This window comes from Delphinus delphis, chromosome 3 (genome assembly GCF_949987515.2).
Source record: "Delphinus delphis chromosome 3, mDelDel1.2, whole genome shotgun sequence".
Taxonomy (NCBI): domain Eukaryota; kingdom Metazoa; phylum Chordata; class Mammalia; order Artiodactyla; family Delphinidae; genus Delphinus; species Delphinus delphis.
In genome coordinates, this window is record NC_082685.1 from 20,865,636 (window position 1) to 20,881,323 (window position 15,688).

The window sequence follows — 15,688 nt, forward strand, 5'->3', positions numbered from 1 at the left end:
CCCCACTCCTCTCAGATTCCTATCAAAGAATTTCCTGCCACTTGCATATGCTATTCCTTCTTACTTACTGGCATGTCTCTGCTCAAATTATATATAACCCTCTATGAAGTTCTTCCAGAGTACTCCAGGCATGGAGTAATCTGGAAGATTATATATAACTGCTCAAATTATATATAACCCTCTATGAAGTTCTTCCAGATTACTCCAGGCATGCCTTCCTCCACACTCCCATAGTACCTATAACACCTATCAGACCACGTGGCATTCTGTTATTGTCATTGTTTACACTTGTTTTCCACAGTAAAGTTCCTTAAAAGCAAGTCTACGTCTTTCCCTTTTTTAATACTAGCAGTGCATAGCACAGAGGAGGCACTCAAATGTATTATGAATCATATAAACAAGTAAGTGACTCCAAGGTTTCCAGCCTCGAGAAGAAATGGAGGATGATGCCATCATTAAGACAGAAGGAAAAGCATGTTTGGCAATAAAAGAGATAGGGTCAAAAGTAAGTAAGTATGGGGACTTCCCTGGTGGCGCAGTGGTTAAGAATCCGTCTGCCAATGCAGGGCACATGGGTTCGAGCCCTGGTCCAGGAAGATCCCACGTGCCGCGAAGCAACTAAGCCCCTGCGCCACAACTACTCATCCTGCACTCTAGAGCCCGCATGCCACAACTACTGAAGCCCCCACACCCAGAGCCCGTGCTCCACAACAAGAGAAGCCACCGCAACGAGAAGCCCACGCACCGCAACAAAGAGGAGCCCCTGATCGCCACAACTGGAGAAAGCCCACGCGCAGCAAAGAAGCCCCAACGCAGCCAAATAAATAGATAAATAAACAAATAAAAATAAAAAAGCAATGTCAATAATTTTTTTAAAAGCTTTAAAAAAAAGTGAGTATGATACAGATGGAAGAGAAACTCGGGTGGCAGTTTGAGTTTCTTGGTCTGAAGCTCAGAAGTCAGATTGAGAGAGTTTTCACACAGTAGAGAAGCAGTAAAGTGAATCAATGAAAGCGGATGAGGCTGCAGAGAATGAAGGAAAGAGGAAGAAAAGAGAACAAGCAGTCATAAAAGGAGTCGTGGTCAAAATGCTGCACATCTAGTAGGATAAGTATGGAGGTGTCATTTGTGACTCTGAAAAGAACAGTTTCAATAGAGTACAGAAGCCAATTCAGGGCTTCCCTGGTGGCGCAGTGGTTGAGAGTCCGCCTGCCGATGCAGGGGACACGGGTTCGTGCCCCGGTCCGGGAAGATCCCACGTGCCGCGGAGCAGCTGGGCCCGTGAGCCATGGCCGCTGAGCCTGCGCCTGTGCTCCGCAACGGGAGAGAGCCACAACAGTGAGAGGCCTACGTACAGCAAAAAAAAAAAAAAAAGAAGCCAATTCACAGAGCTTAAGGAGACGTAAACAAAGTAGACAACTTTTTCAAGAAATTCACCAGTAAAGAGGAAAGATAATCGGAGAGGTTACAGGATAAAGGAAGATTCCTTTAGAATAGGAAGATGTCATTCTGTTTTTAGGCAGAAAAAGTGATGCAGTGAAGGTTGAGAATAAAGATCCCAGAGGGAAAGAGGAAAGAGTAATGAATAAAACCAGGGCCTCCAGCAAGGACAGAGTCAGATAAGGAGCAGAAACTGAGACGTGTGGAGACAGAAAAGCAGGGAGTAGAGAACTGCTGGGATGATGAGAAGGGAAGAGGAGAAAACCCCTGAGGAATCATTTTTGTCTCAGGCACCAACATGACAAGCCGTGGACATCGTCTGCACTTATCTCTTTCCTTCATTCCTTAAATCCAGGCTCCAATTTTGCCTCCAATCCAGGCAACCCTAAAAGGGCTGCCAATTTTCCCTTCTCTGAAATAATCTTTTGGACTTACCCCCTTTCTTTCTACTACTGACTCTGATCAATTCTAATTTTTAATTACTACTGCAACAGACTCCTACATCCTAACATTGCCTCTACTCTCTACTAGCCAAAGTTTTCCAAACACAGATTTCATTGAATCACTTCTCAGCTGAAATTGCTCACTGGATCCCAGTTCCTATCACATCAATACCAAATGCCACAGTCTGGATTTCTAGGCCTTATTACCTGAGGACACCCATCCCACCCAACCTTCTGAAAATACTATGTTCAATTTAGTTCTCTTTATCCAAAGTACCCTTCTAAACCTAACCAAACCTAACCCAGTCAAGACTAATTCAAGTCCCACTTCTTCCTTGAAGCTCTAAGTTTCATTCATCTCTCCATTGATCTCCTTAACCATGTAAACATCCATAGCACAGAACTTAGTACACGGAGTGGTTTTTGAGTATTTTCTGGATCTCCAAGATTGTACCGGGTGGATATTGTTACAACACCAAGATACCTTTTTTTTTTTTGGCCGCACCACGCAGCATGCGGGATCTCAGTTCCCCAACCAGGGATCAAACCCATGCCCCCTACAGTGGAAGCTCGGATTCTTAACCACTGGACCGCCAGGGAAGTCCCAAGATATCTATTTTTAAGTGGCCAAGAAAAAGTCTCTATACAAACATCCATCCCATGTACGATACAGTGTCTGTCACTACCTAATGAAGCACTAACTAGTATTACATTGCAAGTCAATTACAAGGTAAAATTGCAAACAAATCTGGCAAAAAGATGCTGTGTTCCTTAAAGTCAATGTAAATAATAAAGAAGAATCACCCCAATTACAGGCAAGGAAAAGCTGATCTAGGTCAACCAGTAAACAAGTGACAACTGATAAGGATACAGGACAGGAGCTTCAAAGAGTGATATGAACATCAAAGGGTTAAGAAATGTTAGTGAATGACACAGTGGAGAGAGGATAGAACAAGACTGGCAAAATATCAGTGATTCTTTTTTATTGCAGGGGGAGGGGAGTAGCTGCACCTCGCGGGATGTGTAACTTCCTCAACCAGGGATCGAACCTGTACCCCCTGCAGCGGAAGCGCGGAGTCTTAACCACTGATCCACCAGGGAAGTCCCAATATCAGTAATTCTTGAAGCTAAGTGAGGAGCACATGGAAATTCAACTATTTTCTCTTTTTCGGTATACACCTGAAATTTTCCATAATGGATATTCTTAAAACAAAAACCTCAGTAAAACTGATTAAGTCCTTAAATATTTTTAAAAATTTATCCTCCTTATGATCATAATGAGAAAATGAAGCAAAATAAAGTATGCCATCTCCTATGGTACAATTTTGCTGGACAAAATTTTTAAAAATCTATTTGATTCTTGCCTTATTATAACAAATAGTTGCCATCATAATAAAAAAAATTTTTTTTTAGTATTTATTTATTTGGCTGCACCAGGTCTTAAGTTGCGGCATGTGGGATCTTCGTTGCCGTGTGCGGGCTCTTAGTTGCAGCATGTGGGATCTAGTCAGGGATCAAACCCAGGCTCCCTGCATTGGGAGCATGGAGTCTTAGCCACTGGACCACCTGGGAAGTCCCATAATCAAAATTTTGATAAAGGTTTAAAACTTACTTTTAAAGACTTCCCTGGTGGCGCAGTGGTTGGGAATCTGCCTACCAATGCAGGGGACACGGGTTCCAGCCCTGGTCCACGAAGATACCACATGCTGCGGAGAAACTAAGCCCATGCGCCACAACTGAGCCTGCGCTCTAGAGCCCACGAGCCACAACTACTGAGTCCATGTGCCACAACTACTGAAGCTCACGTGCCTAGAGCCTGTGCTCCGCAACGAGAAGCCACCGCAATAAGCCCGCACACCGCAAGAATAGTCCCCACTCACAGCAACTAGAGAAAGCCCGCGCGCAGCAACGAAGACCCAAGGCAGCCAAAAATAAATAAATAAAAAATAATATTTAAAAGATATATATATGTGTCTTTTCAAAAATAAATAAATAAAACTTACTTTTATAATTCTTAATTTTACTTTTCAATATAAAATCCTAAATAAACCTTTTTCTCCTTATTTACTTATGAAATTTTAGTCCTCATTTTGAGTGTATTCATTTTTAGCAGTCTTTAAATAAAGAGGATCACTAATATAAAATGTATATCAGACCATCCTGGAGGCTGGCTACATCCTAAGAACTTTGAGGATCCCCAAATTCATGAATACCACCATAGCATAAATTAACTCTATTCATATTTATCTCCATAAAATATCTAAGTGAGGAAGAGTAGCAAACAAACAACTGCTGCAATAAGCCTAGTGAGAAAACCATGAGTCACTTCAGGCCCAGGCAAGAGTGTCAGAGACCTTCAAAAGTCACTAAAGAAAACCAAGAGTACTCAGATAATTCTATGGTTTCAAGGGTTTCAGTCTTGTCTCCAATAACATCAAGTGCCTTGAAGGTTGATCTATGTCTTCTATGACATCTGTTTTTACTACAAGGCTATGAAGACCCAATAAGATAATACAGACCAAAGCACTTAATAAACTAAGTTATTGACTGCTTTAACTTGGAGCTCTGGGGACCAACCTTCCTTGAAGATTTTTTCCAAGTATCTACAATGTACAAAGCACTGTACATTGTATATGTACATAGGCAGAAATTAAACAGTATCAACACAATTAAATATAAAAGCACCAGGTCAGGATTATTAACTGTAATGACAACCATTTCACATCACTGTACACAGAAAAAACTGAAGGACATGAAGGTAAACTGAAGAGGCTGCTCGTTTATGACAGGAGGCGAAAAGTCTGCTGATAGCTAGTTGTACAAAACAACTGGCAATATGATGCTGAACTATGTGTCTTTCCCTAATTCCAGACAGAGGGCTTAAAACCCTAATAACTACTCTTAATCTCGCCAGGAGAATCTCATTCTATCACAATATTACAGACAGAAAAAAAGACAAATAGCATTTGCAAAAGATTTTCTAATTTCTAGCCCTGAACACAGGATCTAATACAGAGTAAGCACTCTGTACCTGCCACATCAACCAATCAACTGTGAATAGTCTCAAAACATCAAGTGTGTGGTTTATTGTTCAACTACATTTGCATTTTGAGATTGATTTCGCTTTAAATCCTCAGTTAAAAAATATCAAAGGCAAAAAATATATATATATACACACATCAAAAGCGAAAATCAAAGCAATAGATTTCATCTACAACCGGAATGAAAGAATAAAGATGGGAATTCCCTGGCGGTCCAGTGGTTAGGACTTGGCGCTTTCACTGCCGTGGCCCGGGTTCAGTCCCCAGTCCGGGAACTAAGCTCTCGCAAGCCACGAGCAGCAGAGCTGGGTGGGGGGGGCAAAAAAAAGAATAAAGATACTTGCTTCTTCAAGTCCATAATCTTTAAGCAATTTAGATTTTCTACCTGAAAAAAGTTTTTCTACATTTATATAAGTTTGTTAACTCTCATTTTAGATGCATAACATACTTTCTATAGGCTCCAGTATTTTCAACTGTTTTTAATAGAACCTATACTCCACTGACATTTCTTTGATAGATTTATATTTGTATGCTTCTAGAGAAATATGTATCTCCACCTTCAGATCTAAGTTTTTTTATGTAGTTCAAAAGACAAAACTATATACATGTAAAATAAATTTCAACATGAACCCACGAAGAAGGATTTGTCTGAGCTGCCAATAGGCTGCCAATACAGCCTATCTACCCTGAAAAATACCTCGGACAATACAGACTCTAGATTACTACCAAAACAAATTTTTTAAATCTGCAACTGCAAGCTAAGAAATCAAGGAGTACTAAAGCATATTTAAGATATGAATCAACAGAAACAAAAGTGACACACCCACATTCTCACTCTAACTTTAAAGAACAGCAGGGCTATACAGTAAAATGAATGTTTAATGCACTCATAACTATCATCACACACCATAAAATTTTCTCTGATTAAATCTTTACATAGTATTTCGGCAGTGTGTTGGGAGGAAATGGGATCCTCTTTGGTGACATTACAGGTGACCATGACAATGTGTCTGGACAGAAACAAAATCAGAATCAAATATTTAAAGCTGAAAGGAATCTTTTAACAATCAAGTTAAAACAATCAGATTTTAAAGGTGATTAAACTGAAGCTAAGAGAAGTCAACTGATCATTTAGCTAACTAGGAATAGTCAAAAAATTCTGCGTAAGATCAAACTTTTAAAAAAACTTTATCATTTACCACTATCTAACAATAGTATGTAGCACTAATGAGTAACTCAAATTACATTTTTTTCCATTTCTATACACATACACCCATACCACACATTTTTATACACTTCAAAATTTAAAACTTGGAAAGGTTTTAATGGTGGCAGGTACCTGAAGCATAGGATGCTGTACAGCAGGTAGTTCAGGAAAATCAGCCCAATTTAAATTCTGACTGATGTCCAAGAAGGCCTTCTCATCTTAGCTACTATGAATGTTTACCCCAAATGCACTTCAACCTGCAGCAAAAGTCACCCCATCAACTAAAAATATAAGCCATGCCTTACGCAGAAACAGGACTCCAGGTAATTAACTGGTTCACCTGTACTCATGATACCAGCAAGCCAAAGCCAGGCTCACTTAAAAAAGAAAAAGCTAAACAAATGTATACCTCCACCTTGAACATTTAAATCTGAACTCAATCAAATGCCCTTAAAGTTTAACTCTTAGCCAGTCCTCAATGGAGAGTTAATTGGGAAAAATCAAAAAAGAACCAAACTCGTATAATAGAAGATGATTTTTTAAATCAAAGTAAAATTTCCCCAAAGAGCTTATCGTTAGCAATAGGCTTTCATCTGTGAACTGATAAACAACAAAAAACCAATTAGTTATAACTGGTTTTTATAGTTTCCCTTTAAGTTGCCTGTATATATACATTTATGTATATATTTAAGTTGTACCAAAAACTGCTTACAAATGGCAATTCCTGTGAAGTAGATGATGATGAAGTTCCAGGTAATTCTAGCATGTTTCCTAATGTACTGGTACTGGAGTCTGGATCATCCTGAAAAGATAAATTTATCGAGTTTAATTGCTCTTCTATGGTAATGGTTGTATCTCCTAGTGAAAGGGGGGCTGGGAGAAGGGCTGCTTTTTCATTGCTGCCGTCCACTTCATTTCTTTGCTTATTTTTCTGTGTTTCAGTTTGAGGAGCTAATGGCAAGAATGGCGATTTGACTGCACCGTGTCTACTGTCTGGTGTGCTGTCTTGTTCATTTCCCATGGCCACGTCTACACCATTCTCTGATTTAGGCTCATAATTGCAGGTGGCATTGGTCTGAGTTTCCTCAAAGATCTCCTCTATACTCTCATCCTCTGTGACTGGCTGTTCTGGGTCCATTTCAGAATCTACATCTGCATCGTCCACACAAGTAAAATTCTCAAAGTGCAGAAAGCCATTCTTGATAGTCTTTGTTACTTTTACCTGGAGTTCAGGGGAGTTATTACAAGAGGGCTCCTGTTTCATAGCAAGTGCTGTTGGACCACCAGGACTCAAGGAAGTGCAAACAACTGGCGACTGAGCTCTTGAATCACTTTTTTCAGGGTCTTGAAAGGATTCTGATCCATCAGCAGACCCATTTAAATACTCTACATTGATCATGGAGGCCAAATCCTGTAGTCTCCGCAGTGGAATGTAACAAGATGGAGAATCTTGTCCATAAGCATTTTGGGATGTTCCACTGGCAGTCGATAACTGCATAGTACACCCATTAAGTGGCTCAGAAAAATTGGATTGACCATTACCGAAAGGGCTGTCCTTGTCTTCAGGGGCATCTAAATTCACTGGATTGGAAAAGGGCAGCAGACAATTTCTTCTAGGTAGTTCACAGGTCTGATCCATCCTGGGCCAGCATCAACCTGGAATCCAAAAACACAGCAATTAATCTGAGTTAATAGGCCATTTGGCTCTTATCTTCAAAATGGCAGCCACTTCAAGAGGCCTAGTGGCCTCGAAGCCTAGTTCTACTGCACTTCCATGGGCGGAAAAAGTTCCCCAGCTGACGATGGAAAAATGGCCTCGGAGAGACTCCGCAAACTCCATCTTCCCGGAGATAGGCAGATCTTGCCACATGGAAACAGCCGTCCCTTTTTTCTGCACTGCAGACTGGTGGACAGTTGGGCTGATCTAAAATTAAAATCCCTTTGGCAGTAGAAATTTCCAAATCTCAAACAGCAATAGTCCTTCCATTCCCCCGCTGGGGGTCCTGTGGCCGGATCTCCCGAAGGGAGGGGGCTGTAGGGTTCGAGGGGGGCTCCGGGACGCTGCACAAAAAGGTTATCCCCCCATCCTTTCTGGCTCGCTCGGGCGCAGCGGTCACAATAGCGCTGCACCCTGCGCCCCAGCCGGCGCCGGAGCCTTTGCAGCGGCCGTGCTCTGGCCGCAGGCGAGTCGGCCGAAGCGGGTGCACCCCGAAGCTCGCCTTTCTGACTGCAGGCCTGCTCGGTCCACGGCTGCAGGGCCCAGAGGCTGGAACGCGGCAGGGGGAGAAACGGAGGCAGCCAGTGAAGCCGAGTCAGGGCAGCAGCAGCTGCTACAGCTTGACAAACATGGCTGCTGCCGACGCCGCCGCCGCCTGCCCGGGCCGCGCTCCTTCCCGCAGCGCCGGCAGCACCTCCTGGCCGAGCCGATCTCACTCATCAATATTCAGCAACAAGCAAAGTTTGCTGCAGGAGGGCAGCCGGCCCCGTGCCCCCCAGCCGGCTACCTGAAGGGAGGCGGAGGCCGAGGTGCGCGCGGGAGGCCGGCGGGGCACTGGCCGCGCGGGGAGGAAGTTCGCGGCGTCCCGGCCGGCTAGGCCTGAGCCCGGCTGGTAGTGATGGAGGGGGAGGGGGCCTGCGGCTGCAACGCCGCCGGCCACCAACCCTGTGCCGCGCCCGGCCCTCCCCCGCGCCCCTCACCTCACGGCCACCACCATCTTCCCCGCCCGCCCGCCTCCCCCCTCCGCTCGCTCCTGCCCGCCGCCCACCCCAGCGCACTAGTTACCGTGCCCCGTGCCCCCTCCCGGGCCGGCTGGGGGGAGGGGGTGACCCTCATTACACTGGGGCGCGAGCGGAGCGGTGGGGAGAGCGCGGAGCCGCTCACCGCACCCCCCTCCCCCCGCGTCTCTCTTCAGGGTAGAAGGCAGCGAATGCGACCTGCCCCGGCCTATTCCGCCGCCGCCTCCTCCTCCTCACACCCCCACCGCGCGCGCCCCCGCGGCGGCGCGAGCGACCGAGCGCCTCGCGCCGGCCCGCGTGCGGCTGGGGCCCCGAGTGCGCGCGCACCCCTTCCCCCAAGGCGCGCGCTCCTTTGCCTCACTCTTCGGGGTTCAGGGCGGGTGAAGTCGGGCTCGCGAGCGCGCCGCCCAATCAGCGGAGCCGCCGCTGCCGCCCCCTCTCCTCCCCCTGCGCGCCAGCTCGCGGCCCGGGCCTACGGGCCGGCCCGGCTGCCCGGGCGGGGCCTGAGGCGGGCTCCCCAGGGGCCTCGCGCGCCTCACCGGAGTGTCGGGGCCTGCGGGCGTCGTGGGTGGCACTCCGATCCCCTCACCTACCTCAGGGAGCTGCGCCGGCCCCGGGCTGCACACGGTTCCAGCACCCTACCGGTCTCGAGCCCCAGCCCCGGCGGCACCTGGCCGGGCTGAGGCCTGTCCGACCGCCCCGCCAGCCCCGCTCGGGCCCGCGTCAGTCCCGGCCTCCATCTTAGGTTACAGCCCTGGTTCCCCATCCACTGGGCACCTGCCCTCAGCCCGCTCCGCTCGGCCCGAGGCCAAGGCAACCCCCCTCCTACCGCGGGGCTCACCTGGGGGCTGGGGCTGGGGTCTTCGAGGCCTCAAACCCCGAGCAGGCGCGGCCGCAGGTGAACCCCCTGCCCGGCCGCACCCCAAGCCCACACCACCACCACTACAGACCAAGCTGAGCAGGAAACAAAATGGAGGCAGCAGCTCGGGTCTGCCTCCCCGAGCCAAGCCTGTACAGCCCCAGGGCTCCCTTCTGCCGCAGGCCCGACGCCCGCGAGGCAGGGGGCTGGCTCGTCCAGGCACCAAAGGCAGCCACCCTAGAGCAGCGCAGACAGGCCGGGGACTCGGCCCTGCGGTCCCCACAGCCCCTCACCCACCACCCCTTCCCTTCCCCCTCCCCCCCATTCCTCTCCCTCCCCCTGCCCGGCCGTGCGGGGTGAGCGGCTCCCGGGAGCTGGGTCGGGTCGGGTTACCGGCCCGGGCACTGCCCGCCCAGCCGTGGCCTCGGCAGGGGGGATGAGGCCGGGCGACCCCCGCGCTGAGCCCACCGCCCCCCCCCCCGCACCCGAGCCGGGCAGCAGTCTGACAGCGCGCCCGCACCTCGGCCTGCCGCGGTGCGGCCCCCGCCCAGTGAGATCGAGTCCCCAGCCCGGGCACCGCGGGGACGAAGCTCCCTCACCACCCCCGGGCCCAGGGGTCCTCGCAGCCTCGGGCGGGGCGAGGGGAGTGCTGGGGGAGGGGTCCACTAATCAATCCCTGCACCGCCTCCCGCGCCTAGTCCGGGTCTGGGCCTGGCACTGGGACTTGGGCCGGGGGCGCGGGCGGGCGTCAGTAGATGAGTGCGCGCGGGGCAGTGGACGCGAGCTGGGGGCCCGGAGGGGTCGCGCTTCGCACCGCGGACGCTGCAGTTCTCTGCACCCAGGCAGATGGCCCTCTCGTGCCACCTCCGCCCGGCGCAGGCCGCCTGCTCAGCAACCCTGCTCCCCGGGGAGCGCGCGCCTCACCCCCGCGGGCTGAGCATCGGGACCCCGGCGGAACAGCGCTGGGAGGGCGGACCGCCGGGCTGGCCCCGCCAAGCCTGCTGGCCTAATCCCTGGCCTGGGGCGCTCTGCTCTCGGGCGCCAGGCACCTCGAGGCCTGCACCCAGTGCCCGGGGCCCCGTAGCACCGGCCTAGCGCGGCTGCAGCGCGTCCAATCACAAAAGACAACGTGAAGGCAAGCGGGGGAACGCAAACAACCTGACCCCGCGACGCCGACCCCCCCAGGTCCTTCCCCTAACCCGATCCAACTCCGACCCCCGCCCCAGGCTTGCTCCCCGACAAAAAGCTCACCTCGGGACCTATCTGGTCCCTAGAGTGCTAAACTCATCCTCGCTATTCAGAGAAAACCACAATCGACCGCCATAAAAATTCCGCCTCCTCCAGAAAGCCTTCTGTGATTAGAGTTAACTCCATCTCAAAGCTGAGGGCGGCGCCCTCGAGAGCCACGTGACTACCATTCCTCCCAGGGCTTAGTAAATGTGCATAATTATTGCCCCAGTGGAGTGTTTACCCGCCATCCTTCTATCTGTTAACCGTGAGACCACCTGGGAGAAAGGCCACTTTTGGCGTTGCTCTGCGCGGTTTTGGCTTTGGCGCGGAGCTCTCTAAATTTCATCCTTCGGCCTTCTCCAACCTTCACCCCAAAACTGGCCCCAGTTGGCTTGGAGCTCAGGATACCCTTAGCCTCCTGTCCTCCAAGGCCCACAGACCAGCCAAGGAGATACACAACAGGTCCTTACCACACCTAAGTGCTGGGATGCAGTTCCTGCCAAGAGAGCAGCAGGCTGTCTTGAAGGAAGGCGGCCCCTGGAACCAGAGTGATGAGGGGAGCACTGTGACCCCAGAGGGCCTCCTTCTGTTGAAGAGATGAGGTACCCTGACTGTTCCCAGGTGCGAAATCAAGTTGACAGTGTTCTCTGTGCTAGGACCAGCCAGAGAAGAGCTGGGTCTACACCCCAGGGTACTGCCCTACAGGGACCTGCCCTTTGTTCTACTAAGGAGTGACTCCTGCTAATCCCTTCTAGGCAGTTCAGTGGGGGAGCTCTGACTGGTTCCTTCTTCACACCTAATAATTTGAGCCAATCATTTCTGACTGACAGTTACCCCCTGCCAGTTGCCCCAATTCATTAAGTTTACTCTCAACACTTTACTTTCCCACGACCATCCTGAGGGCCTGTGAGCTGCCACTGTATGGCCTTGAGCCAGTCGATTAACAGCCCCAGGCCTCAGTTTCCTCACCTATGGCTTCCAATGCACAGGGTGGCTGTGAGGATCCTGCAAGGTGAAAGTAAGTGTTAGGGGCCTATACAGACTAAGCACTTGATGAATGCTGAAATGTGTTTCACCGCTTCATTCAGTAACCATTTCCTGCATTCCAGGCAGTATTGCTGGGTGCTGGGTAAACAAAGGATGAGATGCCTGCCTTAGGAAGCCCCAGGCCTTAGGAAGAAACAGTTAAATAAAGGTGCTAAGGTGTGAAGAGGGGCCGGGACAGTGGTTCCCCCCAGGGCTGACCTCTACACATCCCTGCCATATAGGAACCCTGCTCTCCAACCTCCCAGGCCCCACGGAATAGGAGTAGGGGCTAAAGGGGGACAGGCAGCTGGGGATGAACAGCTTACTGATGGTCTCGGGGAAAAGACTGGAATCCCAGAGAAAATCTCTTGGACTTTCCTGGAATGACTCAAGTGTCCCTTCCTGCCTCTTAGAGTGGAATATGGCTGCAGAGGTCTCATTCACAGCAGCCCCTACTGGAGCCTCCCCAATCCAGCAGGCACTGGCCAAGCACCTCATGTGTGCCAGATCTGGGCTGAGGGAACCCACAGGACCTAATATTCTCACAAGGACACTGGCTTCTGAAGTGGGGGAAGAAGGCATAGGGCTGGCTGTGGCTGGCCTTCCTTGTCTCAGCACAGGGAAATTTTCTGGGCCTGCGCCTCCCATCCTTAAGACAGAGATTAGCATCAATAATACTCTCTGAGTCTATGCTGTGTACTGGACACCATGCTGGGCACTTGCACTTGACACACATGAGTTCCTTTAACCCTTTAGCAGCCCTGTGAAGAAATGAGGTCCAAAAGATTAAGCCCTTCTGCAAGGTCTCAGCATCCTGTCATCTGGTGTGATCAGCCTCAAATCCCTTGCTCTTAGCCAGCACACCTTCCAGATACTGTCTGTGAGAAGGCCCAGCACAGTGTCTTGCCCACAGGTGCTCAGGAATTTGAGTGGCAGGCAAAGTGAGATTACCTTAGCCTCAGTTTCTTCATCTGTAAATTACTGTTACTCCTAACCTGCTGAAAGAGATACCTGTCGAGACATTCCACCAGTGTACTTCTTTTTTCTTACAACTGCCCCCCCTTTCATTCATTAATTCAGCAGATAATTATTGAGCTCCCCCTCAGAGCCTTGTGGGAAAGGCAGAGAATAAGTAACAAGGTAGAGAGCTGAGTACTGAGAGAGAAACCAGAGAGCTGCTGGGGGAGCTGGGGTGGCCTCAGGGACAGTCAGGGAAGGGCTTCCACAGAAGTGACATCCAGAGGGAGTCCAGAAGGACTCACAGGAATAGTTTGGAAAGAAGGGGATGAGCTAGAGATTCCAGCAGAAGAGCCCAGAGAAATACCTTGCTTTGGAGGAATTGACCACAGTTCAGTGTGACCAGAGGGTAGTGCGTGGCGGGAGCAGTAGAGGTGATGAGTGCAATAAGAGGCCTCAGATGAAGATGGGGAAAGCCACAGGGGCCTGACAGTGGAGGGCTTTCTTGGTCAAGTTAAAGAATTCAGGCTTTATCTGGAAGGCAGCAGGGAGCCATGGAAGGTTAAGAAGCCGGTTAAGAATCTCACTTGTGCAGTTGAAAGCTCACTCTGCCAGCAGTGTCCAGAAGAGATTGATACCTCCTCTAGAAACACAAGGGCCTTACCTTAGGATATGCTAGGACTGTTAGGTTATAATAACAGTGTGACTTCTCTTCTGTGCCAGCTACTCTGTAAGACACTCTCTCATTTAATCCTGAGATGGGCACTCTTTTTAGCCCCATATTCCAGATAGGAAGCGTGACCTATTCAAAGTCAAACTCCCAACCCCAACTCCCAGTGCAAGCTCTTCATCCTCACTGGACAGGAGCAGCATCTGCTTTCTGATGAAACAGCCAGGTTTGGAGGCCTTTGGTGATTAGTCCCAAACTAATCTGGTGAACACCACAACCATCCCTGTGATGGGTCCAAGAATTGTTTTCTTTCTCTCTCACCGAGTGGTTTCCCCAGAACTGGATCAGGAACTTAAGATCGAGGAAGGTTTGGCCACATTTGAAGCCATGCAGCCCTCCAGTAGTTTCCTTCCTACCCAAAATGTCAGCTAATCTGACCCTCTAGCCCCGGCCCTAGCCCCCACCCCAGGGACTCAAATTTTCACCTTCAACTGTTCTGTCTCTCAGACATTCTTTTTTGAAAGCCCTGTGTGTAGTGGCCACTAATCCCTGCCCTCCTGCCCTCGTCACTTCCCCAGCTGCCCAGTATACTCACTGTGCCAGGACAGGCCACATCCCTTCCAGCCTGCACTCATGCTGGTCACTCTGCCTTTTCCCCTGTCATGCAAACTCCTACTCATCCTTAAGGGCCCAGTTTAGAAGATTCCTCCTCCTGGCAGTCTCCCCTGATTCCACCCTTACAGGCAGTCATTTTTTCCTGAATGAGCCCCTGCAGTAACTATTGGCTTTACATTTCTGGTCCCAGCCAGTTGGTGAGCCCCTTATACAAGACAGAGCGCATATGCTTCTCTGACCTCCAGTGACCAAGCCCAGGACTGTGAGGATCAGGGTAAGTGCTGGAGAAACATTTCCTAATGCTTCATCTATCCCCTCCCCTCTTCTCTAAGTCTGTGTCTCCAAAAGACAGAAGAATTATAGCTCAAATTGTGGACTAAATGATTGTGTAAAACCATCCCTAAAAGGATTCAGGGATGTTTGAGGAACACACAAGTCTCTGTGCCAGACAACAGTTTCAGAAAGTGTAAGAGAGCCTATAGGACCTGGAGTTAGATAGATGTCGGTTCAAATTGCAGCCGGGGCCACTTACCAGCAAGTCCCATCCTCTCCCTGAGCCTCACAAATGGGGTGGTTGTGCAGATTAAATATGTGAATGTAGGCAGGGCCTACACAGAGCAGCTGCTCACAAGACACCTCCTTCAGATGCCACCAGACTTCCCAGCCCGACAGGTCAGTCTTCCCTCCCCAACCCCAAACCTCTCCTTCTCTGGGCACTTGGTTTTTCAGATGTACCCTTAGCCTCCAGAGGAGCACTTCTGAACATACTGATTCCCAGGGGAAGAAGGGGAAGTTGAAGAATGCTGGGTTCTGGGGGGATGCAGTCAGAGGAAGGGGGAGGTCTGTAGCCTGTGGCCAGGAGAGTGGCTCTACCTTCTGCCTGCCTAAGGGTTACCATTTTACACCCAACCACCCATCTTCTCCCTGCAAAAAGAGGATATTATCCTATTTTACAGATGAAAACAGAGGTTGAGAAAGAAGCAGTGGCTTATAAAAGGTCCTGCTCTGGCAAGTGATGGGGTGGCTCAGAGTTTATACCCAGTAGTCATTCAATAAATACTAAAAGGAGCTCAGGTAATATAAAGGCAGGGATGAGACTCTGGGGTAAGGGTTTAGTAAAGTGGATGGTCTTCCAATTTTTTTCTTTTCTTTTTTTTTTTTTTGGCCATGTGGAGCAGCATGAAGGATCTTAGTTCCCCAACCAGGGATCAAACCTGGGTCCCCTGCAGCGGAAGTGCGGAGTCTTAACCACTGGACTGCCCAGTCTTCCAAATTTTTTGATCAAGTACCCCTTTAAAGAATTTCAAGAGGGGCTTCCCTGGTGGCACAGTGGTTGAGAATCTGCCTGCCAATGCAGGGGACACGGGTTCGAGCCCTGGTCGGGGAAGATCCCACATGCTGCGGAGCAACTGGGCCTGTGAGCCACAACTACTGAGCCCATGTGCCACAACCACTGAAGCCCAC

General features: G+C 49.7%; 1 protein-coding gene across 7 annotated transcripts in view; it reads right to left on the reverse strand.

Moving 5' to 3' along the window:
• Positions 1 to 9,772, reverse strand: part of NSD1 (nuclear receptor binding SET domain protein 1) — a 137,019-nt gene extending 127,247 nt beyond the window's left edge. Inside the window, exons 1-3 of one of the 7 annotated variants that reach the window (XM_060008303.2) lie at positions 9,709 to 9,772; positions 7,674 to 7,787; positions 6,844 to 6,933 (exon numbers count right to left, since the gene is read on the reverse strand). In XM_060008303.2, the coding sequence (XP_059864286.1) occupies positions 6,844 to 6,933; positions 7,674 to 7,703 (120 nt within the window). In that variant the 5' untranslated portion in view covers positions 7,704 to 7,787; positions 9,709 to 9,772. Of the gene's footprint in view, positions 1 to 6,843; positions 7,788 to 8,635; positions 8,826 to 8,913; positions 9,120 to 9,460; positions 9,595 to 9,708 lie in introns of those variants that run through there. The other 6 variants (XM_060008301.2, XM_060008302.2, XM_060008300.2 and 3 more) reach the window with 6 other exon arrangements.
• Between the last annotated feature and the right edge of the window lie 5,916 nt (positions 9,773 to 15,688).